Raw genomic sequence first — 27022 nt, forward strand, 5'->3', positions numbered from 1 at the left:
GGCTTTGCAACGGCTGCGTTGGCGCCGCCCCGTTCCACATCCGGGCTCTGCCCTTCCTCTGCCGCGCGCGCGGCCCCGCCCCCTCTGCTTTCACGTGGCCCGCTGAACGAGGTCCCATTGGTCCAGCCTCCCCTGCATTGCGTCGAGGGGGCTGCTTAAAAGTCGATAGAAAGAAAAAAAAAAAGGGCGGAGCTAGGCTAGAAGGAAGTCCGACCCGGAAGAAAATACTATCGGCTGTCAATAAAGACAGGGAGATTTAAAGGGGAAGCCACCCAAAGGAGCAAGGTGGTTATTAAAGGGGAGGAGTATATTTAAGGTGGATAAGCTGAATCTCCCAGAATTCCCAAAGCCAGCTCGCTGGGGAATTCTGGGAGTTGAAATCCCCTAATCTTAAATTTGCAAAACGCTACTTACAAAAGAAGACAGCCCATAATATTCTTGTGGGAGGGGGGGAAATGGCCTGACTTATTTTAAACGCTTAGCGAAATATAATGAAATCTAATTTTATCCTATTTTATCTATCCACATCTTAAATTGCCGCATTTGATTCCCATTTCATTTTAAAAATGTATTTGACCCCAATTTCATTTTACATTGTATTTTATTTCTCTTTTATCCTGAATTATAGTTTAACTAATTGCATTCTAAATTGTTTTCGCTGCCTTTTAATATAACGTGTGTTTGGAACTCTGCAACTTGATATGGCCCACGGCTAATCAATAAAGATGATGATTATTATAAATGCTTAGCAATAATTCAACTAAGTATTTAAAACAGCCACTGAAGCATACATTAAGTTTATCCAACAGGATCTTGAGAATAAATGCGACCTGAGCGATGTTTCACAACTGCGGGAATTAAGATGGGGGAACTTCCAATTTCCAGAAATCCTCCATCCAGCATGCCTGCAGGGGGGCTGGGGAATTCTGGGATTTGAAGTCCCCTCAGCTTGTAATGATTGAAAGTTGAGAAATGCTGCACTGGAGCAACACAATGTATTTCAGGATGTGTGATGGGTGGGATACATTGGACTACAACTCCCATCTGTTGCAAATCCAGAGCTTTTTGAGAAGGTGCTGATCCAAACATGTCTACTTCAAAGCAACTTAATGTTAGGCTCCACATGGCTGAACACACACACACACACCTACACACAAACATATTTTTCTGGGTGTCGCATCACATGTCCGAAATATTCTAACTTCCATTTTTTAATTGTTTTGATGATTTCCCTTGGCTTTCCCAGGTGGCTTATATATGCTGTATATATTTATCCCTTGCAGAACCATACTCATAATCAGGAAGGAAGGAAGGAAGGAAGGAAGGAAGGAAGGAAGGAAGGAAGGAAGGAAGGAAGGAAGGAAGGAAGGAAGGAAGGAAAGGAAAAACTAGGAAGGAAGGAAGGAAAAGAAAAACTAGGAAGAAGAAAGGGAAGGAAGGAACTAACAGTGATTCCCTTCCTTCCCCCAGATACAAGTTGAACCAAACCGCAAAGGGATCTAAAATGGCGGACTCATATCCTTTGACTCTGCCCTACTCAACAGAAACCAGATGAGCCTGAAGGCGAAGAGAGACATTTATTAAAACTGGTTCCACCCACACAAAAAAAGAAGCTGGCACACTTTGTTAGGGTTAGGCCGATAGAAAGCCACATACAGACAAAATTCACACTAGTGATCAGGAAAGATTAATCCAAACTCAAAATGGGTCGGGCAAAGCAATTGGGGGGAAGTGTCTCCATGTTCCCCTTTGCCCAAAGCATTTATATATGTGATAGCACTGGACCAACACAAAGTTTCATTCTGGATCAGTGTATTTCAACTTTGGCAATTTAAAGACATGTGGACTTCAACTCCCAGAATTCTGGGAGTTGAAGTCCACCCATCTTAAGTTGAGTAGTCCATCGTTTCATTGAAGCCCATCACTTCCAGCCTGAGAGAATGAAGGTTCACATCTTCCTCTGTCTCCAAGATGGTGTGTTGACCTGCTAATATCAAATTTTACGGACAATTGGCAGATCCAGGAATGTTGAGGGAACAGAGGTGACCTCGGCCCACTTCAGTCTCTACATGTGGTTAGGAACCATCTAGACTTTCTTCCGGCCAACTGGTTGTGGGAACCGGAATCTGGGGTCTAGAAAGGCTGAGCTATGGGGTAATAGAGACGGGTGGGATACAGAAGAAGGATGTTAGTAAGTTCAGGAGAGGCATCTGAAGCCACCCTTGACTGGAGAATCTTCTTTTAGAGGAACTTATTTCTGAAGATGGGCCAGACTGTGCTGGGAAGAAGACCAACTAGGCCACGTAGGGGAAGCTGAGGAGAAGGCCTTCCGAGGGAAGGAGCTTGAGGTTCTGCAAATCCAGCTGCTTCTCCTCCCGGCTGGCGTGGGTGCTGAGCTCCACGTCCACTTGGGGTGGGAGATGAGAGTGAAGGAGAGAGATCGAGATCTCCTGGTAGGCGAAGTTGAGCACCACCAGGAATCGCTTGTTCTGGTCCCAGATCCGAAGGTAGGAGAAGACCGCTGGGTTAGAGCTTTGCACCAGGTTGAAGTTGCCGTGCAGAAGAGAGCGCTCCTTCGTTCGGAGCTCGCTCAGTTCTTGGAAGAAGCTCAGGATGGACCCCTTGTGGCCCTGCTGGGCCTGGAAGAGAAAAAAACACAGGCGGAAATCAATCGCTTGCGTGTGCACCTAGTGTCACCTGGAAGCCACTCCGAGGCAAGCTGCCTTTTGCAATTGACCAACGGGGATGTTGTCAATGCCAATGGTGTTCAAGGGATGGTCCAGAGATTTTGAGATTCACTCAAAGCACCCCTCGCTATTCTTCATTCTCAATGACTTTTTCTATTTTATGATGATTATTATAAAGCTAAGAGAGGGGGACTGGCTGAAGGTCATCCAGCCGGCTTTCATGACCAAAGCAGGACTAGAACTCACTGTCTCCTGGCGATTGGCCCAAAGTCACCCAGACGGCTTTTATGTCTAAAGCAGGACTAGAACTCGCTGTCTCCTGGTGATTGGCCCAATAGTCACCCAGATGGCGTTTATGTCTAAGGCAGGACTACAACTCACATTCTCCTGTTTTCTACCCTCTGGCCTGAATCTCTGCCCCAAATTTTTGTCGTTCCTTTTACCTGGGAAAATTAGCTTCCCTCCCACAACATTTTTCTTACCTGCACAGTGACGTTGCTGGCCTCAGGTTCAGCCACCTGCTGCGGCCCTCGTGAGAATCCGTAATTCGCCGTGTTGTCCCATTGCATGCGTGTGATGTTGGAGGATGCAGGCTGGAGGAGAAATTAAAGAGGGTTGTTGCTGGAAGAGCCCCCCACAGTGCAAAATCATCAAGCACACCCACCTCACGTCGCCGCTAACCTTGTCGCCTGGCATCCTATGAACCCCCCTCACCATCGACCTTCTGAGGCTGGTCTTACCTGCCCCAAAGTGTCCCGCAGGCCAATTTCATCTCCGTAATCCGTGAAGGGGGTCCCGGGCAGGGTGTAAAGGAGTAGATGGTGGAGGCGAAGCAGCTGCTCCCCCATAGATTGGGCCAAATGTCCAAAATCAGGTCTACCCATCTGCGGGGAAGGGAGGGGAGAAGAGAGACCGTTAGCATCCCAGCGAAGAAAAACAAGCTGAGTTACGCAACAGGTTGTCGTGTCAGTGTTTCAAAAGTTTGTATAAAAGTTAACAAAGGGAGGCAAGAGTCACAAAGGGGAATTAGCACCGGCACGGATGATGTTACCTATTTGGGGTCATGAAACACCTACAGGTAAACCACCAAGCTCAGAGAGCACCAAGGAGCCCACAGTTGTCGTCGTCGTCGTCCTCCTCCTCCTCCCTGCCAACCCTTCTCCCTTCTAGCACTGATGTTGTTACCTAGTTGGGTCATAAAACGTCTGCAAGGAAACCACAAGCTCAGAGAGCACCAAGGAGCCCACAGTTGTCATCGTCCTCCTCCTCCTCCCTGCCAACCCTTCTCCCTTCTAGCACTGATGTTGTTACCTAGTTGGGTCATAAAACGTCTGCAAGGAAACCACCAAGCTCAGAGAGCACCAAGGAGCCCACAGTTGTCGTCGTCGTCGTCCTCCTCCTCCTCCCTCCCTCCTTTCCACCTCCTCCTCCTCTCTGCAAACTTTCTAGCACTGAGACTGTTACCCAGTTGGGTAATGAAATGTCTGCAGGAAAACTCTCAAGCTCAGAAAGCACCAAAGAGCCCACGTTTCACATCTAAGCTACAAATATTCTCCTTTAAACATCTCAGTTCGATCCCAAAGCTTGAAACGTACGCTCCAGCCGAGCCATCGGCTTCCAGCTTTTTCGATATAATTTAGGATCAGTTTCTGGGCTGTGTTTCCCAGGGCGGTGTCGTTCTGATCAGGTCTCAGCAGCTCCTGAAGGTACTGGCTGGTGAGTAGGTCCACCCCGGAGGTTTCGTTCAAAAGCGAGAAAACCTCTTGAGGGTCTCTAAGATCAGTCGTGGCAATCAGGACCCTGTAAGAGAAGAAGTATAGGTGGTCCTTGATTTATGACCAGAATTTCCATTGTTAAGTGGAAAAGAAAGAAGAAAAGAAATAAAAAAAGAAAGGAAGGAAGGAAAAGGAAAGAAAGAGGAAAAAAGAAATAGGAAGTAAGGAAAGGAAAGGGAAGAAGGAATAAAGAAGGAAAGAAAGGGAAGGGAAGAAGGGAGGGAAGGAAGGAAGGAAGGAAGGAAGAAAGAAAGAAAGAAAGAAAGAAAGGAAAAGGAAGAAGGGAGGGAAGGAAGGAATAAAGAAGGAAAGAAAGGAAAGGGAAGGAGGGAAGGAAAGAAGGAAGGAAGAATGAATGAATGGAAGGAAGGAAGGAAGGAAGAAAGGAAGGAAGGAAGGAAGGAAGGAAGGAAGAAGACGGTTGTTAAGACAGCATTGCCCATTTTCACCTACCTGGCCTGATCATCAATGTTCTCTTGTTCCGTTAAGTTCTTCCACTCGCTCAAGAGTTGGGAATCCTGTCGAATAAACGGGATTGCGGGGTGTTGGTTAAGACTGGAGTCTCCCTCCCCAGGTTTTAGCACCCCTACATTATCCTCCTTGCACGGGACCTCCCCTTTCCCCCAAAACAAGAGACCCCTGGCAATTGGCTTTCCAGTCTGCAACTCTGCAAGACCTTGCAAGGTCGATGAAATTTAAAGGGACAGCAGCAGTCAAGCCCCCAGCTGGAAAGGGGGCTGAGGAGGGGCGAACCTGCTTACGTTTAAATGCTCCACACTTCCGATTTGGATCCCAGACACTCCTTCCCTCAGCCAAAACTGAATTGCTTCCTGTAGGGTGGATGGCAAGAACAGAACAAGTTAATAGTCCTCAGTGATCTCACAGTACGCTCCCCCCTTAAACCGAGCTGTGACAGTTGGATTGCCTTCCCCTCCAATCTCGGCCAATTAAGTTTGGGTCAAGAAAAAAAAAATATTGGGTTTTAATGGAGCTGCACCAGCAAAGATATTCCCAGCTTAAAACAACTTCCCAAGATTCTAGTCTTTGGCTGACAACCACACCTGGCACCCGAATTTCAATTGCTAAATGCAAGGCGGTTGATAAGTGCCCGATTTTACGACCTTTTCCGGTCAGGGCTGTTAAGCAGATCGTGGCAGTTCTTAAGTGGATCACACACGGTCGTTAAGCGAATCCGGCTTCCTTCACAGACGTGGCTTGTCGGTCACAAATGGTGATCAGCTGATCCCGAAACCCTGCGACCGTTGTAAATACATGCTGGTTTGCCAAGCATTCAAATTTTGATCCCATGACTGTGGGGATGTCGTAAGTGTGAGGACTGGTCCTAAGTCACTTTTTTAGTCACGCATGCACAGTTGTAAACAGAGATCTACTTGTATTAACTACACATTCCCTGATTAGATCCTCATAATTTTCTAGTTGTTTTTTTTTCTTTCCATTGGGAAACCCTCTTTTCCTCACTTACTTTCATTTTATTCTGGAAGTCACTCTTAAGCCACACATCTGGGCTAAACCAGGGTAACTGGCCACGATAGTTAGGCGTCAGGTCCAAGATAACCTTTAAACCTGAAAAAGAGATAGGTTACCTCACAACAAATCACTTTTAATTGTAATTTCTTTTGGGGACAATTTTTTTCCTCTTTTTTGTTTCTTTTTAGTAAGAGTAAGCAACAAGTACAGACCTTAAAACAAGAACTGCTATTATGTAATGAAATACTTTGAAATATTTTTAAACTGCCTAGAGTAGCCCTATAGCAAGATAGGCCGCAACAAAGAAACAATGCTCTAGGCAGCTGTTTATCAACTTTATTTTTATTTATACATATTTTTATCTATTGTTCAACTGATCTGCTGCCCATCTCACTGTCCAGAGCGCCTTTAGATGCACAATTTAAGCCCTCTTAAGTTGGTTAGTGTGAGCCTTTTAGAATCCAGAGCTTAATGTTGATATAAAATCTTATTTTTTCTTTTTTCTTTTTGCTATCTTTAAAGATTTTAGTTAGCAGGTCACGTGACCCTGGGGAGGCTGCATCTGTTGTTATGTGTGAAAAACATTCGTTAAGTCCTATTTTCTAGTGCCGTTGGTAACTTTGAATTGTCACTAAACAAACAGTTGTAAGCTGAGGACTTCCTGTAGAGCTATATCCGTGAACAAAAGTCACGCCTGCTTCAACCCATTCTTGTTTTAACTTTATTTCCATTCGATTTTTGGGCAGAGCCAAAACAGAAAAAAACAATATTTCAGGTTGAAACCTGGCCTACATTTAGGATGAGTCAATCGATAAAGCCCTGTTTAAAATGTATTTAAATTAAATTAAATGTATATTTACATAGCCTTAGTTGTGAAATATATAGGCCCTACCCTTCCTTGTTTGTTCACCGTCTAACTTCAGAACATCACAGGCTGATTGAGAAATGAGACAAATACTGTCAACAGGAAGGGAATTAAAATATATTTTTCATGAAATTGCATAACCAGTGCAACCTCCAAAATATTCTTCCTTCTTTTGGGAAAAAAAATATATTGTTTTATTGTCTTGCAAGGCACAAAACAAATGTTAACTTAGGCACGGTGATCCTTAAACAGTATTAACTGGAGATTATTATTCTTATTATAATTCCTTGCACAGTCAGCCAGATATTTAGACTGGATTATTATTATTAATTAAACTCAGGGCTTTTTTTGTCATAGAACGCCCAGAATGGAGTTCCGGCACTTTTTTGGGATGGAACCTTGTAGGGTAGGCAAGGCGGGTTGTAAGACGTGTGTGAGTTCCGGCACCTTTTATTTATTTATTTTTACAAAAAAAGCACTGATTAAACTTGTATGCCACCCAATTTTCAACAATTCTAGCCGGTTTGCATCAAAGTAATTACAATTAAACAAATAAAAGATAAAGATACGTTAAGCGCTGTATTAACACAATGATGAGTTAGCTAACTAAAATCTTTAAAGATAGCAAAAAAAAATTATATCAACATTAAGCTCTGGATTCTAAAAAGCTCATGTTAACCAACTTAAGAGGGTTTAATTTGTGCAGGCTGTGTGTGTACACACGCACACACTCTCACATACACAAATATATATATTATACACACACACACTGAAATACATTATGTTAGAAAACATAATGCATTGAAATAAATATATATATTTTTCCCACTTACTTTTCTTCTTTGCGGCCTGCACAACATCCCGGAAGTCCTGTAAGGTGCCCAGTTTTGGGTCCACGTCTTGGAGATTGGTGCTGTAGGGCTGATCCTCGGGGTTCACGTGCAGAGGGCCGATCACAAAACCTTTCACTTTCAGCTTGCTTAAATAGCTCATCCTCTCTTTCACCCCTAAAGGGAAGAAAAAGGAAGCCAAGTTTACCCCAAGGCCCACCCAAAATAATGACATTTTCAGACCTCTCTTTAGCGCCCAAGCAAAATCTTCTGACGATTTGTGTGGGTGGCTCTCGACAATTGTGCCCCAACTTTTTGTTGCTAAGAGAGACGGTTGTTAAGTGGGTTCTGCCCTATTTTATGACCTTCCTGGCCACGGTTGTTAAGGAGATCACCGCAGTTGTTAAGCTATTGACACGGTCATTAAATGAATCAATGGCTTTCCCCCATCGACTTTGCTTGTAAGAAGGTCGCAAAAGGTGATCATGTGAGCCCGGGACGCTGCAACCGTCATAAATCTGAGTTGGTTGCCCAGCCTCTGGAGTTTGATCACGTGACCCACGGGGAGGCTGCGACGGTCGTAAAGTGTGAAAAACGGTGCTAAGTCCCTTTTTCCTGCCCCTTCAAAGTTGTAACTTCGAATGTGCACTAAATGAACCGTCATTAAGTCGAGGATTACGTCCTGTAACAAGATCAGCGTGCCCCGTTTTCTGAAAATAAGATGAGACTCCATGGGAAGAGGTAATGCTGCTAGTCCTCAACTTATAACCATCAATTTAGGTTACAATGGCCCTGGAAAAAACGACTCAGGACTGATCCTCATGCTTATGACCGTCACAGCGTCCTCACACTCACGTAATCCAAATTCTGACGCCTGGCAACCGGCACATGTTTATGACTGTTATGGCATCCCGGGGTCCCATAAATCTTCCCAGCCGGTTTCTGATGAGCAAAATCAATGTGGGAAGCTAGATTTGTTTAATGACCACACGGTTCACTTAGAATGGCAGGGATTCGCTTACCAACCGGGGCCCAAAAGATCGTCAAATTGGGCACAAACTCACATTAACAACCACCCGGCTTAGCCGCAGAAATCCTGGTCCCGATTGTAGTTATAGAAGTCCAGGGTTATTTGTAAAAGAGTTGCAACTTCTTAACTGGAAGAATAATTTTACGTATTCTGATAAAACCTGCCCGATTAAATTGAGAAACTGCAAAGCCCAGAAATAAAATCTGGATCGGTTCCAAAAGAAAGCAGGTCACATCCAGCCGCTGGTTTTCAACATAAACCCAGTTTCATCCAGAGCGGGCAGAGAAGAAGTCTTCGGTCCTGGCCAGCATCCCAGATTCTGTTCTGCAAACTCAAACATGCGTGCCAAATGCTTTGTCTAATCTTTGCCTCAAGGTTACACATTGCCAGCCTGAATAAGCAATTCGGGCTTGTTTTTTTTTACTTTTTAATCCTTTTAACTTGCTCCGTTGAACCGTTTTGGGCTGCCGTGATCTGCATTTAATCCGAACGGAAATGGAGCAGAGAATTTATTCAGCGAGCCAACTCAGAAAAGAGAGGAATTGTGGAGCATTTAACTGCGAGTTGCTTGAGCAGGTTAACTGCTGAGTGTAGTTGCACAATCACAACAGGCAGTTGGGGAAATTTTAGATTTAGAAGACCAAGAGACAAATCCGGCTACAAATTGCATCCTTTGGAAGGCACAGCAGAGGGCGAATTTGCACCCCAAATAGGGGTTGGACTAGAGGACCTTCCAGAACCCCATCAATCTTAACTTTCTGTAAGGGCTTGGCTCCTGAGGAAATGCATCAGGCCGGACTCACTGCCTCAAATCTCAACCACCTTCCTTTCCATCCTCCAGTCGAAATGTCTGTTTATAGGACTGTGGCTGTTATCAAGTTTGGGCTGGTTTGAGTTTGGCGTTGGGCGTTGGGTGTGGCATCCATCATCAAACGCCTCCACTTCAATCCAACAAGTCCTAACCCATTATGGGTCAGTGGTTAATGAGCTCCGAGCAAAATGAATGGGGCAGGGCCCCAACCATTCTTTATTCTCAGCCTGGCCTACTTTGCAAGATTGTTGTGGGCATCCAATGGGGACAAGAGGCATGCCGTTTCCTTGTTTTTGTTTTGAACCTCTTATGCCCAGGGTCAACCTTTGCAACAAGGATGCTCTATATTACAAGGATGTTACAAAGAGGCTTAATTAGAAACAATAGGAACTCAAGTTTCCGGTCCTCAAGACTGCAAAAAACAGGCTGGGGAAAAAAATGTGGGCCATGAACATTTGTGGTGGAGTTACAGTAAAATATATAATCTTGTCAAGATCTAAACAACGAGCAATTGTTTTATTTTTAAGGCCACTATTGCATTTGTTGCTGCCCGGATTTGCCTTGCTGTGGAATACTTCTCTTTTGGAAGGTTGAAACTCTGCAAAGTCAGGGACAACACCAGAGGGTGAGAGGGAGCCTCCAGAGAAACTGCACAAGATCAGCAACTGTTTGTGGAGTTTCACAACATCGGAGCAAATTCCTGGAAAAGTGTGGGCCATGGGTCAAAGGACATCAATCCAGCAGAAAAGTGTCTTAAAAATTCAAGGAACAGAGGAAGGGAAGGGAAGGGAGAGGAGAAAGAAAGAAAGAAAGAAAGAAAGAAAGAAAGAAAGAAAGAAAGAAAGAAAGAAAGAAAGAAAGAAAGGAGAGAAGGAAGGAAGGAGGGAAGGAAAGGAAGGAAGGAAAATAAGACAGAATTAAAGACGATTAAAGAAAAAAGTCAGAGGCAGAAAGAGAGAAAGAATTAAAGACGATTAAAGAAAAAAGTCAGAGAAAGGGACAGACAGACAGACGAAAGACAAGGAAAGACAACAAAAGCAAGAAACCAAAGACAGACAGACAGGAAGGCAATGAACGAAAGAAATGAAGGGAAGAAAAAAAAAGATTCAAGACAGAAAGACAAGGAATGTAACAAAGCAAAACAAAAGAAAGGAATGAAAGAGAGGAAAGAAAAAAAAGGAAAGGTGTGTGTGCGTTTGTGTGTGTGTGTGAAGGGGGGGGAGGAATAAAGAGAGAGGAGGAGAGGAGACTGTCTTTCACCCAACCAGCCGGGAGCTGACTCAGCTTTTGCACTGACGTCAAGAGCTGATGAAACACTACTCAGCAGTTACTACAGGAAAAGCCCCAGCCGGCTAAAACTGGCTTTTGAGCAGGGCGGCCTGGCGGCAACTGGCATGGCTTTCCTTCAAGTTGGATGGGGGGGGCGATCTCCCCCCCAACCATCCAAGCCCCCTCCCCATTCCAGCAATGTCTCGTCCCCAAATGACCCCTGGGGGGGGGGGTCTCCAGATTCCCTTTCTTTAAAATCCACTGGCTTTGGAGCAGATTCTGGATATATTTTGGGGGGATGGGGAGAGAAAGGAGGGATCCAAGACGAAGAAGAAGACCTTGAACAGATCCACCTGTCGTGAGTGGGGAAGTGGAAGCACCCCCAAATTAAGGACCCCTCCCCAAACTTAAATTGTCATTTAGGGTTAAGGGAGCAGCCCCAATCAACCCAGGTCTTGATTAGACCTTATATGATTGCAGAAAGATCCCGAGATCTTTCAAGAATTCCAAGCAAGGAGATCCCTTTGGCCAGGAGCTGGATGGATCCCCACCACAGCCAGAGGAGAGAGAGAGAGAGTCTTGGGGCTCAAGGCTGACTCCTTTTACACCACCATAGCCCATCATCCCCAACTCACCTGCCAGGTCGCCTGTGCCGTCGCTGCCCGAATCTTGGAAGCCTTCCACCTGCAGGATCCGGTAGATCCCTCCTTTCTGCCACCAGTCCTGCTTGGGCAGGTCTTTGCAGCGGGGGGCCTGGACGATGATGGCGATGGCCCCCGCCAGCATGCCCAGCCAGCCCAGCCAGAAGAGGACCAGCAGGGCCCAGCGGGTACGGACCCAGCCGGGGGTGCCAGCCACCTGGAGCAGCTGCTCTTTGGTCAAGCCGGTGAAGCTGGCTGCCATCTTGGCCTCCTCATCCTCCTCCTCCATCTTCACCTTCACTACCCCGTTCTTCTCGCCCAGGCTGCCTGGAGAGCCGGCCGGGGGCGAAGAGGCGTTCATGGGCTGCTTTTCCGGGTCCATCTCGTTCAGCTCCACGTCCTTCATGTCCAGCTCGGGAGTCACGCCGGGGGAGCTCATGCTGTCGCCTGCGGAAAGGAGACCCTGAGGTGAAGTCTTCCGAGGGGACAGCCTGAGGAGCTAGTCTTCTGAGTGCGGGGAGAAGCCGAGAAGCTAGCTTTCTCCCTACAGGGGAGACCTTGCGCTAAGGATAAGTGGAGCAATGTTTACAGAGCCTGAGAAGCTAGTTTTCTGCCTGCGGGGAGGACCTGAGGAGCTAGTCTTCTGGCTGCGGGGACAAGCCGAGAAGCTAGCCTTCTCCCTACAGGGGAGACCTGGTGCTAAGGATAAGTGAAGCAACGCTGGTCTACTCTAAACCTTTTCACAGCCTGAGAAGCTAGTCTTCTCTCTGGGAGGAGAGCCTGAGAAGCTAGTTTTCCGAGTGAGGGGGTAGCCTTAAAACTAGATTTCTCACTCCGGGGAGACACTGCGTTCAGGATAGGGGTAACAACGCTGGTTTAGACCTTTCCAGAATCGGTGCTCTCCCCCCCCATCACAAATCCCATCCTCCTGGCGGCTGGGGAATATGGGCAGGGGAGCCCCACGTGGCCTGCGGGAACAAGGCAACCATCTCGCAGCCCCAGGTGGGGTTTCAGAGAGATCCTTTTCAAGGCAGTTTTGATCTCTTTTAGGTGACTCGATCCCTCTGCGAGGAGGAAATCGGGAGGGTCGTCGCCCCTCCACCTCCCATCATCCCCGGCCCCAACCAAGCGCTACCTGGAAGAAAGCGGACGCTACCTGGAAGAAAGCGGACGCCAAGCTGCTTTTCGACCTGGAGATCCGCGGGGAATACGGTTAGATCTGATCTGAGAACCCGATCCAGCCAGCCGGCAGCTCAAGTAGAGTCAGAGGGAGCCTCCGCCCCCCTGATCCGCCTCCCGGGCTCCCTTAAGGTGGATCGGATCCCCGCCGGCCGAGGCTTTCTCCCACGCTCAGCCCAGGAAGAATGGGAGTGACTAGATTTCCAGGTAGACTTCCATGAGACGGGGAGGTTCTGCCAGACCCCCACCGGCCCAAAGACACCAGACATCGCTGGGGCATTGCAACTGCATCGGCGCTGTCCAAGGTGCCATAACGTTGGTGTTGGCTACCTGGGCAGAGGTAGATTGCCCCTAGACCTGGAGGCTTTGTATCCGCAGACCTAGCCCCTTACAAACGCTTTCCATTCTTTGAGGGGGGGCAATGTACGAAGGGGGTGACTCGCCTACCCATTGCTTCAACCCATGGCAGAGAATAATGCCCCCCCTGGGTGCTAGCTGGGAACTTTTTTTCTCAGTAAGAATACTTGCAGGTAGACTGCTCTTCACACTGGAGGCTTGCTTAAAACCTTCCAGGCCGGAAGCATTCACGAAAGCATGAAAGCTGCTTTCCGCTTGGCCCCGTTCTTAATTCCGATTATCCCTAATGTGGAACCGTTTCCGTGTTTAAATATCCCACTTTTTTTTTCCTATGCTATGTTAGGTGGAAGTCTTTTTTTAAAAAAATAGAACCACTTTAAATCTTGGGTAAAAAACTAACTTAAATGTCGGTTTAATTGTCTTTAATGAGCGGGGATAGCTTTCCAATTATTTAGGAATTTCCCTTTTCTGTCTCATTCAAAAATGACAGCTTTGTGAGGCTTGGGGATGGATAGGCTGGGGGTCATTGAAGAGTTTTGCTGGCCTCAGGGAAGTCTGGTTTAATGGTTAAACCAGAGTTTAATCATTGGCACCCAAGAAAGTATTGAGACTCCAGATAGCAAATCTGCAGTGTTTCTCAACTTTATGATGAGTGGATGCTGGGGAATTCTGGGAGTTGATGTCCATCTTAAACCACGGCGAGGGGGATTCCGGGAGTTGAAGTCCACCCATCTTAAATCTGGATGGGGGATTCTGGGAGTTGAAATCCACCCATCTTAAATCTGGATGGGGGATTCTGGGAGTTGAAGTCCACCCATCTTAAATCTGGATGGGGGATTCTGGGAGTTGAAATCCACCCATTTTAAATCTGGATGGGGGATTCTGGGAGTTGAAGCCTCTTCAAGTTGCCAAGGTTGAGAAACACGATTAAAGAGGAAATAAACCTTAATACTTTCACAGCGCTCAAGTCCTTTTGATCTTGTCCTTGGGCTAAAGTTTCATTTTTTTTAGAAACACACCAGAAATGGGTATGTTGCAGTGTGTATGTGTGTTTGTGTCAGGGCTGCACACTCCATCAACCACCGCTTCTGGGGGGGGGGAATCAAAGGAGAAAACATCCTCTTTGCACAATTGCAAGAAGTGATCTATTGTTCTCGGCTTTCAATGGCGGCTTTGCCAAGTGTCTGCGGGAGGCTTCTGTGAGATGGGTGGAGAATGCAGACCCCCTACATTTACAGCCATCGACAATAACAACCGACACCAAAACTGGACACAGTATTCCAGGTGTGGCCTTACCAAGGCATTATAAACACTACACCATGCCTCTTTGCACTAAACTCTTCTTTCTTTCTTTCTTTCTTTCTTTCTTTCTTTCTTTCTTTCTTTCTTTCTTTCTTTCTTTCTTTCTTTCTTTCTCTTTCTTTCTTTCTTTTCTTTCTTTCTCTCTCTTCCCCTAAATCTTTGCAAGGACCTCAATTTGGTGAAGTGAGCTCCTGTACGATCCCTCGACTTCTCTTAGCCAAAATTAAAAATATCCTTCATTCTGATTCCTCCACCTTAAAACAACCTGGACTTTATTAGCCCAGCTTTGCAAAAACCTGCCCGCCTTTCCCCCCCCCCTCCGCTCTAAAGCAGATAAACAACTTTTAGACAAACAAAGAAGGAACCTAGTTGGCTTCCCTAAAACATCTGGCCAGCTAATTCCTGTCTGATCTGGATCAACAACTCCCCCCCCCCTTTCAACTCTTTGTACTACGGATTTAATAATAACCAGCGTTGAGTTGCTTCAGGCAATTGTTTTAAAAAGGACCATTGTGTAGAGAACCTGACTCCTGGTTTATTTATTCCTCTGGCCCAGATGAAGGGACTTCAACTCCCAGAATCCCCCAGCCAGCCTTTGTTCAGTGATGGTTTGAAGTTAGGACGATGCTGGGAAAAGGGGTTTAGAACTGATCCTCTTACTTCCCCGTAATCGCGGGATCAAAACTCGGCATGTATTTATGATGTTTGCAGTTTGTCTCCCGGGGTCATGTGATCCTCATTTGCCAGCTGGCTTCCAACCAGCAATCGGTGGGGGGACGGGGGATTCACTGAATGACACGGTTCGCTTAAGGGCAGCAGTGATCCATTTAAAGACCGCAGCAAAAAAAGGCTGTACCAAATTGGGCCTGGCTCACTTAATGACAGTCTAACTTAGCCATGGATGTTCCTGTCCCAATTAGGGTTTCCTGCCTGAGCAGGGGGTTGGACTAGATGACCTCCAAGGTCCCTTCCAACATTATTATTGTTACTACTATTACAACTACTACTATTACTACTACTATTATATTATTATTATTTATTAGACGTGAACTTCAGTCAACTGAACATTCAAATTATTATTATTGTTATTGTTGTTGTTGTCATAACCTGAGGACTACCTGTATGCCACTTCTCAAATATGTACAGAAAAACCAAGGATTTCAACCCTGACAAAATTTACAGCATTTTAATCTGATATCAAAGCAGTGGAATCAAAATCCTCAAATCTGCGTATTTTTCCCACCCCTGTTTCCTAACTGCCTGGTGCTTGGAAATTGGCTGATAAGCCGCATTTAATGGCAATGTTTATTTGGCCAATGTTTGTCTCCTAACAAACAGAGCAGGAAGGTGGATTTAAACAAGGCCACAAGCTTGTTTAGGACCCTGAAAACATGCTTTCCCCAAACATCGGAGGTGCGTGTTTACACCATGTGCTTGCATCTGATTCCAAGAATCCCTTTCCTTGCTAAGTTAAAAGCCACTGCCCCTGTTCTTCTGCTCAGCTGGATCTCGGCCAGGGCTGGGGGGAAAATGAACTGACACTGCAGCTTCGTGTTTATCGGCCATTCAGATGGAAGATAACATCCCCACAGCTGGGGTTGCTGGAATTCGCCCAAAACCCCTTAGCCAAACTTGTCAATAGCCTGCCCCCCCCCTCCCCACATTCATCTGCAGGGGTCTGGGAATTGAAATGCAGGTGAAAACATGCTGTGGACTTTGGAGTTTTCCTCTAGGTCAGGAATCTGCAGTTTCCCATTTAGGAGAGTTTTCTGATAAGAGGACTATTGAAAAACATGTTATTTTGGAAAGTTTTGAAAGGGTAGGAATCAATTCTTCCAGCAAAAGAGAAGTTAGTTAATATTACAGCCTCAACCACTTTAAAAAATTATTATTTTCTTTCTTTCTTTCTTTCTTTCTTTCTTTCTCTTTCTTTCCTTTCTTTTTCTATCTATCTATCTATCTATCTATCTATCTATCTATCTATCTATCTATCTAATCTATTTCTCCCTCTAGTCATCCATCATCTGTCTATCATCTATTCAATCTAATTATCCTTCTAATTTTCTTTCTTTCTCTCTCTCTCTCTCTCCCCCCTCTTCCTTCCTTCCTTCCTTCCTTCTTTCCTTCCTTCCTTCCTTCTTCTTCCAGATAAACAAAACAAGTTTCTAGCCCTCATCACAGCAGGATAAACTTGAAACTGGAGAGGTCTGGGCTAAGATTTCTAGAGATCAAAGAGCAGGTTTAGTTAATGGCCTGTTGCCCCCCCCCCACCTCAAGTCCCAGAATTCCTCAGCCAGGCATGCTTTAAAGTGGGTGGATTTCCACTCCCAGAATTCCCCAGCCAGCATGCTCTAAGATGGGTGGTCTTCACTCCCAGAATTCCCCAGCCATCGTGCTCTAAGATGGGTGGATTTCCACTCCCAGAATTCCCCAGCCAGCTTGATTTAAGGTGGGTGGTCTTTAACTCCCAGAATTCCCCAGCCAGCATGCTTTAAGATGGGTGGTCTTCAACTCCCAGAATTCCCCAGCCAGCAGGAGAGCTGGGGAATTCTGGGACTTGAAGTCCACGTATCTTAAAAGTTGCCGAGGACTAGAAGCCCTTGTTCTAACGCCATAATTTCATATTTGCAGGCCACGCTCCTTACAGATCCCAGCAGGAATCGTCTCCCACCAACCATCCCAAGCATGGGATTCTCACCAGACAAACAGCCTCCGGGAACGTTCCCTCCAGCCAAAACACGAGACCAATTCTCAGAATCAAAAATAAAACAAAACAAAATAAACAATCCAGACAGCTGTGCAGCTCCCTCCTCCTTTGGAGAAACCTCCAGGGGTTGGAAAACTAGACACAAACAGAACTGTGTGATGAGAAAACAGAAAACTTAGGTGGGACAGAAAGATTAAAGGATCTGTCGCTAGCTGGAAAAAACTCTAGAAAGGCCTCTCATCCATCAAAGAGATTGCAAAGGGAGATGAATTTAACGAACCAGCTTGCGCATCTCTCTCCAAGCCACGATCTGATTAAATCAGAGTTAGTTGGATTGAGTCCCAACTTAGCAGGATGTGCCAAGCCTGGTTTACAAGCAGCTTTTTCGTTTTTTTTTTCTTTTAAGTGGTTTGTTGGGCTGTTTATATGAAAAACTCTCAGGAGTTCTCGCTTTCTTTTTGCAATTATCCAAAATTGCTTTGTTTTCTTCCCTGCCAATTTAAACTTTTTTTTTTTTTAACAAAGAAGCACATTATTAATGCACGAGTCCCAATGTATTTTTGCCCCTGAAAAGGACAAGTTTCATCCTGTTTACTGCAGACTTAATAGATTGGTGTACAGAGTTTTGCTGGTCATTCATGGTTTTTTTGACGAAAAGAAAAAATATTTAAAACTCAGCTCATTTTTCTTTAAAAGTTCACCTATATCCTACATACATACATACATACATACATACACACACACATACACAAACACACACACATACCTGACAAGCAAAGTCAAAAGGTGGAGCCCGATCCACTTAACAACCGAGTCACTAACAACTGCGGTGATTTGTTTAACAACTAAGAAACGTCATAAAAGGGGGCAAAACTCCCTTAACAAATGTCTCCCCTTAGCGACAGAAAGTTTGGGCGTCATTGTGGCCTACCTGTATAAAAAATTCCCAAATATTAACTGCAGAGGATTCAACGGTAGGCAAGATCTATATTTATCGACAGGATTTTGTTGCTACTGGCTGGGGTGAATAAAATTAACTGGGAAAGGTCACCCAGTTGTACCCAGATGACCCAAATAAAGATCTCAAAGTTCTAGGAAGCTTGAAAAGACCACGCATGGATCACAGGCTGCATCAAGACGTAAACACCAAAGAGATCCTTTTTCAGAGACGATTTAGGGAGAGAACCCTTGGAGGGAAGCTGGGAAAAGAGTGCAAAAGGGTCATTTGTAAAATGAGTATCTTTGGCTAGATGTCCAGATTGGACAACTGGAATGGGATCCATTTTAGAGTCCTCGGTTTACGACCATTCGGACTGGAATGTGTTGCTAAGTGAGATGTTCCGATTCCCATTGATTTTACGACCTTTTTTGGCTACGGTTTAAGCGAATCTTGACTTTTCCCCATTGATTTTTTTGCCTGCTGGAAGCCGGCTGGGAAGATCACCAATGGCGATTCTGGGATCTCGTGCTGGTTTACCAAGCGCCCACATTTTGATCACGTGACTCTGGGACACGGTGATGGTCATAAGTGCGAGGACTGGTTGTCAATCACTTTTTTCAGTGGTGTTGTAACTTGGTTGCTACCAATAGTTATAAATCGTATTACTGAATACTGTTCAGTATTCGGGAGATCAGGTTTCATAGCGCCAAACCGGTACAAGATTTTCTTACGCAAGGCAGCTGTCTGGATTCCCCGGAGGGTGATCTGTCCTGGATCTTTTTTTAAAGGCCAAATCCAGACCTTTCTGTCTGCCAAGCAAACATACAGAGCTGAGCTAGGCTCAGCAACAGAGACAGAAAACCACAACCTTGTTGTAGGCACAAGGATGTTAAGATTTGGCCTGACCCACGAGGGAGGGAGGGTGGCTGAAAGGGACCGAACTTGCTGAGATGGCTAAATGGACTTCTTTGATTAGAGAAGATAATTATCTACCTTTATTGCCTATTGGCAACCCTTTGTAGGCTTTCCATAAAACAGAAAAAAAAATCAACTTATGGTTTATGTTTCTAATGATTAGACAAGGATTATGGATAGGAGAGAGGTTATGTTGTAAGAAGTAAAAGTATGATTGTACTTAGAACTGGCGTAAACAATCTTTTTTTCTCTTTTTTTTTCTTTTCCTTTCTTCATTTTTAGTCTCTCCTTCCTTCCATGCTTCCTGTCTCCTCTTACACAGTACTTGCTTTCTTTTTTAAGCTTCCTTCTCATTTTTTCTCACATGCAACTGTTTCCTTCCTTCCTTCCTTCCTTCCTTCCTTCCTTCCTTCCTTCCTTCCTTCTCCCCAGACTCTCAATGTCTTTCCTTCCCTCCTTTATCTTTCTCTACTATACCAGCTCTCATTTTTCTTCCTTCCTTCCCCTTTCTTCACTTCCCTCCTTCATCTTTCTCTCTCCTGCACTAGCTCTTAATTTCCTCCTTCCTTCCTTCCTTCCTCGCTTCCCTCCTTCCTTCATCTATCTTTCTCTCCCTCTCTCCTGCACCAGCTCTTAATTTCCTTCCTTCCTTCCTTCCTTCCTTCCTTCCTTCCTTCCTTCCTTCCTTCCTTCTCCCCTCCCTTTTCCTCCCCCTTTCTCTTTCTCCCCTTAGCTTGCATTGCTTTTTAATGTTCTGTTTAATAATCTTAAAATAAAATCTTGGATCGAACCCTCCCCCACAAATCAACCAAGCCAGCATGACGCCAGGACTCTGCCCTCCTCCGTCAAAGGTGAGACCAGCGACATCTCATAAGAACTCTTATGTCCTGCCAAAGCTCACCTTTCAGATAAGGAAAACAAACTCTCAGCAAATCCAGAGAGAAACGAGAGATATGAGAAGAAGAGATAAAAAAGAGAAAAAAACAATGGATAAGGGAGAGCCCGGAAAGGTAAATAGGTGGAGAAAGAAAGTTAAGATAGAGAGAGAAGTAGATTTAAAGTCTTTGCAAAAAAAAAAAAAAAGATCAAAAATGCAAAGAACTGTGTCTCCTCAAAAACCACAAAAGCCCCAGAAAATATTTATTAAATGCATTACGGCCACCTCCCTCTATAAATTTAAATAGTTCCCTAAAGCCAGGCTCAGTTTTCTAGTGGACCTTAGTCTTTTAGAGCTGGCAGCTTTAATCAATTTCACAAATGAAGGCAAGTTATATCTAAATATTATAATATTTAGATAAATTACGTGTTATTTGCATTACGCTGCACTAAATCTAATCAAGCCACCATCACAATTGACGAAATCCCCATCGCTCAATTGCAAGAGGCTGAGGGCCATCTGTGGTTTGCAATCACCAGCCATTCTTAGGTTTTGAGGGCTATTCCACTGCTTCTCCTTGTGGCATTTAATGGAATCTCCCTTTATTTTATTCCCCAGAACCACAACCTTGTGAGGTAGGCCATGTTCAGAGAGAAAGCCTGGTGCAAATTCATTGGGGAGGAAGCTTCACCTCTTAAAATTCTCATTTTTTGCTCCCTTAGAATAATAATGAACTCAAGTCAAAATAAAAAAATAAAAATAAAATAGAGGTGCCACAGAAAAGAAGTGCCAAAAAAAAAGCAGAAATTGGGATTTTTTTTCGGGGTGGGGTGGGATGGGGTGGTGATGGAAGAATGGAGATCCAATTTCTGTTTCTAAACCACCTTGGGTGCAAAAACATCATGCTGGGAATTTGTTTGGATGGGCAAGCCTGACAGTCTCCTGGCTTAAGCCTACCTTGTCAGGCTGTTGTGCAGGTGACAACTCATCCTGCCTCTCACTTGTATAAAAGGACCCCCCCCCCAAAAAACCAAGAACAACAACATAAAGGAAAAACTGCTGTTTTGCAGCAGGAGACGGACAGCGTATAAATTCAATATACTGGCTTATGTCATGTATATGCCTCCATCTTGCAGTCTGAGGCATCCAAAGAAATAAAGGAATTGAAAGAAGCCGGAAATGTTTCTTACCTTGGATTCCCCAACCCAGCCCTTTGGACTGCCATGCCCATCCTCCCCAGCCTCAAAGATGCAAAATAAATATTTTTTAAAAGACATTCGTGCAACGAATAATGTAACGGCTGCAAATAAATAAATAAATACATAAATCCTGAAATGGCTTACCTCGGCTTCCTTGCTGCCCCGTCTCTCTTTCGGGGTCCGACCCCCCGTGAACCATGGCTGGGGTCTCCCCACCACCCATCTCTGCAGTCCCTGGAGCCGCCATTTTGGATGTTTCTCCCTGCCGAGACTGAGGTTGCCGTGGCAACGGCAGCTGCAAGCAAGGATGCTGAGGAGGAGGAGGAGGAGGATTAAAGCAGATCCCTTCTCTTGGTGTTAGATCAAAGAGGCTGGGGGTAGGGTTTCCCCCTTATTATTCCAAAATAATCCAGCCTTGCTGGTAACAGAATAGGGGTTTTTATTTTTTTTTCACCCTCTCCGGCTACAAAAAAAAAAAAAAAAATGCAGGCATTTTGAGGTGCGCTATGAGTTCATCCAAATTGCTGGACTTCATTCTTCAGAGGAAGAATGAAATGTAAATTTGGCTTTCAAAGCTTTGGGGCCCAGCGCTGAAACGTGGGGGCTCAGCTTTGGCTATGGGCGGGAGAGAGCTAATGGCATTGCTGGGAAGGAAGGAAGGAAGGAAGGAAGGAAGGGGGAGGGAGGGAGGGAAAGTAAGACATAAAGAACTTAAAGAAAAAAGTCAGAGACAGAAACAGAAAGAATTAAAGATGATTAAAGAAAAAAGAGAGAAAGGGACAGAAAGAAAGAAAGAAAGGAAAGAAAGGAAAGAAAGGAAAGAAAGAAAGAAAGAAAGAAAGAAAAAATTGGGATAATTAGATTAAATAGATAGACAGATGATAGATGACTAGAGGGAGAAATAGATTAGATAGATAGGTAAATAGGTAGATAGGTAGATAGATAGATAGATAGATAGAGATAGATAGATAGATAGATAGATAGATAGATAGATAGATAGATAGGCAGGCAGGCAGGCAGGCAGGCAGGCAGGCAGAGACAGATGGGTAGGTAGGTAGGTAGATATAGACAGACGGATAGATAGAGATAGATTAGATAGAACGATATAGACAGAATGAAGTAGCTGATAGAGTGAGATAGACACACAGAGAGATTAGACATAGATAGATGGGAGGGATGGATGGGAGGGAGGGATGGATGTATAAAGGTAGAAGACAGAGACAGACGACAGTCCACCACCTTCGGTGACAAGACACATATTTAAAAAAAAAAAAAAGATGCTTTCTATATTTTTTACACCCAGTCTCGACATTGCTGGGCAAAATTGATAAAGGTATTCATATATATCAATTCCCATTAAGTTTTATATACAAGTGCCCATCACCCTTGGTGACACTCAGCATCAGCATCACTGGGCAAAATGTATAGACCTTCACATATCAATTGATATATAAGTCCCTACCAGCCTGGGTGATGAGACCAGACACGTATTTGAAACCACAGGCTTCCTGTATTTTCAACACCCAGGATCAAGTACAATTCGAGTAAAAGAGCGTCGTTTTTGTCTTCTTAGCTGCTCCGGCTTCCTGTGTTTAGGGTCTTTCTTTTTCTTAATTTGAAGACGAGGAGAAGGGCGAGGATGGAATTCAAAAGTTCCTACAGGGAAGGAGCTGTCAATTCTGGATTTTAATGTCTGCGTTTTTTCCCTTCTCTCGCTTCTTCCAGCAGCCTCCGGGCACGTCGTAGCCCCTGGACACGGACCTCACCATTCGCGATAGGCCCCCACGGTGATGTCAAAAAGTGGATTGCTGGCGATCGATCCCTGCTTGTCCAGCAAGAAATAAAAAGGTTTCCCTTTGATCTTGACCGGGATGATGGCGGCCACCTCCGAACGGTGGTTCCGGCAGCAGACGTGGCGAAGGGGCACCGTGAAGGATGAAGTGTAGCCGAAGAGGTAATAGGTCGTAAAAGTCACCTCCTGACTGCCGCGGAGCAAGAGGACCCGGCTAACCGACCGTCGTGCGAAGAAGAAGCCTGCCACCAGGATCAGCGTACCTGCAAAGAGAGATGGTCGGAAATGGAGAAATAAATAAATACATTCAACAGAAGAGAATATTTGCAAGAACTGTAAGGTCCCTGGAGCTCTCTGAGCTGGGTGGTTTTCTTGCAGACGTTTCATGATCCAACTAGGGAACGTTATCAGTGCTAATGGGCGAATTGCTGCATATAACAGAAAACAAACAGCACACTCCCTTACACTGATGGCCTTACTTGTTATCTTTTATTCGTTTTAATTCACAAAGCACCTCTAGATGTGCCTCTGTCTGACACACACACACACAACACACATATCAATTATATATTAAAATATATAAACTTATGTATCTTTATATAAATAAAAAGGTATTTATAAACATAAATTTATAAATATGTTATATATAAAGACTGCTTCTGTTAACAACCAAGTTGCCAGTCACATTGTGGTCATTAAACAAGGACTAAGTATATGTATATGTATATCATGAATTGGTGCAGAAACAGCTAACCAACTATTGTTTTAAATTTTTATACATTTAAAAGATTAAACATCCACGCTGGAGGGCAATCCCTCCCCTGCTTTCCACCCGGTGGCTTGATTTGGCCTTTCAAATTCCCCCGTTTATTTTAAAGAAGGTTTTTTTAAAAAAAATAAGAATAAATTAATTTCAAGCATCAGTTCATTATTTGGAGCATTTAAACTGCTTCTGCACTCTTTATTCAAATTCTGGAGTTCAAAACCCTGCCGTTTTCAGCCAATGAGCATCATCCGAGAAGACTGGGTCGCCATTGGTGACTTAGTCGGCCCGAGGACCAATGAAACGGGTGGGCTTAGAACCAATGAAAAGGGGAGACCCCAAGTTGGGTAACCAATCAGCTGACAGCAGGTTTGGGGCAGAAAGGGTATAAAAGGAGCCAGCCCAAGGGAGATTTTTCCAGAGCTTCAGAAGACCTGGAAGGAAGAAGTGGGGTCAAGGAAGAGACCCTCTCCACAAAAAAGGAAAGGAGCCCACCTAGACATCCAGTGATTGAAAGAGCTGAAGTTCAAAACAAAAAAAGAGCTGAAGTTCAAAGTAAGAGCTGAAGTTCCTTTTAGTGGTGGAAAGCCCTTGAGAAGAGCTTCAGAAGACCTGGAAGGAAGAAGTGGGGTCAAGGAAGAGACCCCCCCCCCAAAAGGAAAGGAGCCCACCTAGAAAAACAGTGATTGAGAGAGCTGAAGTTCAAAACAAAAAAGCTGAAGTTCTTATAGTGAGGGAAAGCCTGGAGAAGAAGGTGGGAAGTTCACCCATGCTCTTTTTGCAACAGGTTCAAGAAGTCTTCAGAATTCTCATGACAAAGATAAACCTGGGTCAGCAAGGCTAACCTTCATTCTGAGAGAAACGCTGGGCTTGTGATTTATGGCATAATTCATGGGAATTATTTCCTTCAAGATAAGGCAGAACAAACCTAGAAATGGGGGTTGTTCCAGGCTTTGGACACACATCCTTGGAAACCAGGACTGGACCAAAATAGGCTTCATGATCTAACTGCCTTTTAGATTTTGCATCTATTTGTAAAGATTGAAAATGGTTTTTAAAGTTGGGTTCTTCCCAAACTTTCAGTGGAAACTTATTTATTTATATATTCCAGCTTTAATTGTTTTTACAAATAGCTTGAGGCAGCCAACAGACCTCCCATTTTCCCCACAACAGCCCTGTGAGGTGGGTTGGGCTAAGAGGGACTAGCCCAAGTTGTCCAGCTGGCTTAAGGTAGGATTAGAACTTGCCATCTCCCAGACTCATCCAGGTGGCCTTCATGGTTTCTAGGCCAGCACACACTATACGAAACTGACTCTTGTAATAAAGGAGTGACATAGTTTATATAAACATACATATATTTTATATACGTATATAAAAAAATCACATTCTGATTTTAACATTGAATTTGATTGATTCTATTGTTTGCTGCCCAGAATCCCTCTCCAAAGGGCAGCTGAGGAAAAATATAAATAAATCAATAAATAAAAACAATAGAATGTATTTTTTTTATCCTTCAAAACTCATCTCCTCGAAGGCAACTGGGATTTAAAAAATTACATGTGACATAAGAAAAACGGGATTGTAATAAACAGAAAACTCCCTCCGGTTGGAAGGCTTGTGAAGGCCGCCCAAAGGGAGAATATTGGTGGCCATGTTATTTTCCCTCAGAGTTGTGACTGCAAATGGTGGCAACATTTTTTAAAAGGGAGGGAAAATGAGGTGTTAACAAAGACACACACACCCTCTTACAAAATGAGCAGCGGTGAAACTTAATTTCAATCCAAACCAGCTTAGTCCAATTAGCTGGCATATAAAATGATATTATTTATGAATTCGCTTCTTTTCTGCCTCAGTATAATGGGGCCAACACCAAATCAATCTGGGTTTCTGGGCGCTAAGTCACTACGCCATCATGACCCAGGTTCACTTGCCAAATTGCTGGGGTGTGGAAAGGCACCCCGTGAATCTTCCATCGGGATAACCTGTGAATTAAGAAAGGTCCATTCCCAACCAAATTCCCCCCAAAATGCAGGCACCATCTGGGACTCATCCTGGAAAAAGAGAGGTTTGAGCGTGTTAAAAAGAGCTCTCCTTGCAATTTTGCTTTTACCAAAAACAGGAAAATAAAACACACCCAGGCACTCTTTTTTTTGGAGAGGATTCATTCCAGTGACAATATTTATCTATCTATTATCTATATTTATCTATCTCTATATATATCTATATATCTATCTCTATGTATCTCTATATCACTATTTCTCTACATCTATATCTCTATCTATCTTATCTATATCTATCTCTATATATTTAAATATCTATATCTATCTATTCTATCTTATCATCTATCTATCTATCTATCTATCTATCTATCTATCTATCTATCTATCTATCTATCTATCTATCTATCTATCTATCTATCTCTATAACTCTCTATATACATACAAACACACACACACACACTCCTCCTGGAGCCAAGCATCTTGTTTTGATTTTAGCACATTTTTAATATATATGTGTGTGTGTGTGTGTGTGTGTATGTACAGGTACAGGTACAAGTACACACACACACACACATGCAAAGGCAACAGGGAAGCCAAGCGCCCCCTTTTTCCCCGGGGCAGCTTCCACTCCCCCCCCCATGCAATTTCCCCCCCCCCCGCTTCCTCCCCGGCCAGGGCGGCCCTGCCTCGCTTACCGACGGCCACGCAGGAGCCGGAGAAGCCGTAGCGCCACTTAGCGGAGCCGAAGTTCCCCGAGGTCAGGTTGAAGAGGTTGCCCAGCCAGGGCCGGGCCGGGCGTCGCTGGGGGGTGGCGGAGCCCGTCTCCTCCGGCCCGGCCGGCGCTTCCCGCAGGGTCGTGAAGGCGAGGTCGGCCAGGTAGAGCCAGAAGGCGAACTGGCCGAAGCAAAAGAGCCCCACGGTGCGGAAGAAGCGCGGCCGCTCGTGCTGGAAGAGCACCACGTCCCGGCTCACGAAGCCGTCCAGCGGGAAGGGCTCCTGCGCGGGCCGGCCGGCCGGGCTGCAGAAGCGCCTCGCAAACGGCGGAGCCCCTCGCAAAAGCCCGCGCAGGAGGGAGAGGCCCGCGCGCGCCCCCGGGGAGGCCCACGCGCCACGGGCCGGCAGGAGCAGCATCGCGGAGCCGGGAAAGGAGCGCCCTGCCTCTGCCGGATCGGGGGAGCCGAGCGCGGGGCTGCCTGGCCGGAAGGAAGGAAGGAAGGAAGGGAGAAAGGAAGGAGAGGAAGGAAAGAGGGTCGTTGAGAGGGGGAGAAGGAAGGAGGAAAAGAAAGGAAGGGAAAGGAAACTATGAAAGAAAGGAAGATAGAAGGAGGGAGGGAGGGAGGGAGGGAGAGGAAGGGGGAAGGAAGGAGAGGAAAGAGGGTCGTTGGGTAAGAAAGAAAGTGGGGGAGAAGGAAGGAGGAAAGGGGAGGGAAAGGAAAGGAAGGTAAACTATGAAAGAAAGGAAGACAAGAAGAAAAGGAAAGGAGGGAGGGAGAGAGAGGAAGGAAGGGGAAAGGAAGACTGGAAGGAAAGAAAGGGAGAGAAAGGAAAGAGAGCAGTTGGGTAGGAAAGAGTAGGTGAAAAGGGAGGAGGAAAAG

General features: G+C 45.1%; 2 protein-coding genes across 4 annotated transcripts; both read right to left on the bottom strand.

Moving 5' to 3' along the window:
* Window positions 1–1558: 1558 nt before the first annotated feature.
* On the bottom strand, window positions 1559–22599 carry SLC3A2 (solute carrier family 3 member 2). Of its 3 annotated transcripts, XM_039363395.1 has the most exons (11): window positions 22335–22599; window positions 21017–21182; window positions 11391–11843; window positions 7649–7822; window positions 5946–6046; window positions 5224–5292; window positions 4916–4980; window positions 4283–4487; window positions 3428–3571; window positions 3170–3280; window positions 1559–2639 (listed from the first exon to the last, which is right to left on the bottom strand). In XM_039363395.1, exons 2-11 carry the CDS (start codon window positions 21117–21119, stop codon window positions 2295–2297), a joined length of 1770 nt encoding a protein of 589 aa, XP_039219329.1. In that variant the 5' UTR covers window positions 21120–21182; window positions 22335–22599; the 3' UTR covers window positions 1559–2294. The 3 variants fall into 3 exon arrangements, with proteins under 3 accessions (XP_039219329.1, XP_039219331.1, XP_039219330.1); XM_039363397.1 differs by lacking the exons at window positions 21017–21182; window positions 22335–22599 and adding an exon at window positions 12532–13703; XM_039363396.1 differs by lacking the exons at window positions 21017–21182; window positions 22335–22599 and adding an exon at window positions 12553–13701.
* TMEM223 (transmembrane protein 223) lies at window positions 22363–26746 on the bottom strand. Its single transcript, XM_039363398.1, has 2 exons — window positions 26123–26746; window positions 22363–22927 (listed from the first exon to the last, which is right to left on the bottom strand). Exons 1-2 carry the CDS (start codon window positions 26556–26558, stop codon window positions 22635–22637), a joined length of 729 nt encoding a protein of 242 aa, XP_039219332.1. The 5' UTR covers window positions 26559–26746; the 3' UTR covers window positions 22363–22634.
* Between the last annotated feature and the right edge of the window lie 276 nt (window positions 26747–27022).

Source organism: Crotalus tigris, unplaced genomic scaffold (genome assembly GCF_016545835.1).
Source record: "Crotalus tigris isolate CLP2741 ecotype Arizona unplaced genomic scaffold, ASM1654583v1 scf7180000019553.37968852642:3898890, whole genome shotgun sequence".
NCBI lineage: Eukaryota > Metazoa > Chordata > Lepidosauria > Squamata > Viperidae > Crotalus > Crotalus tigris.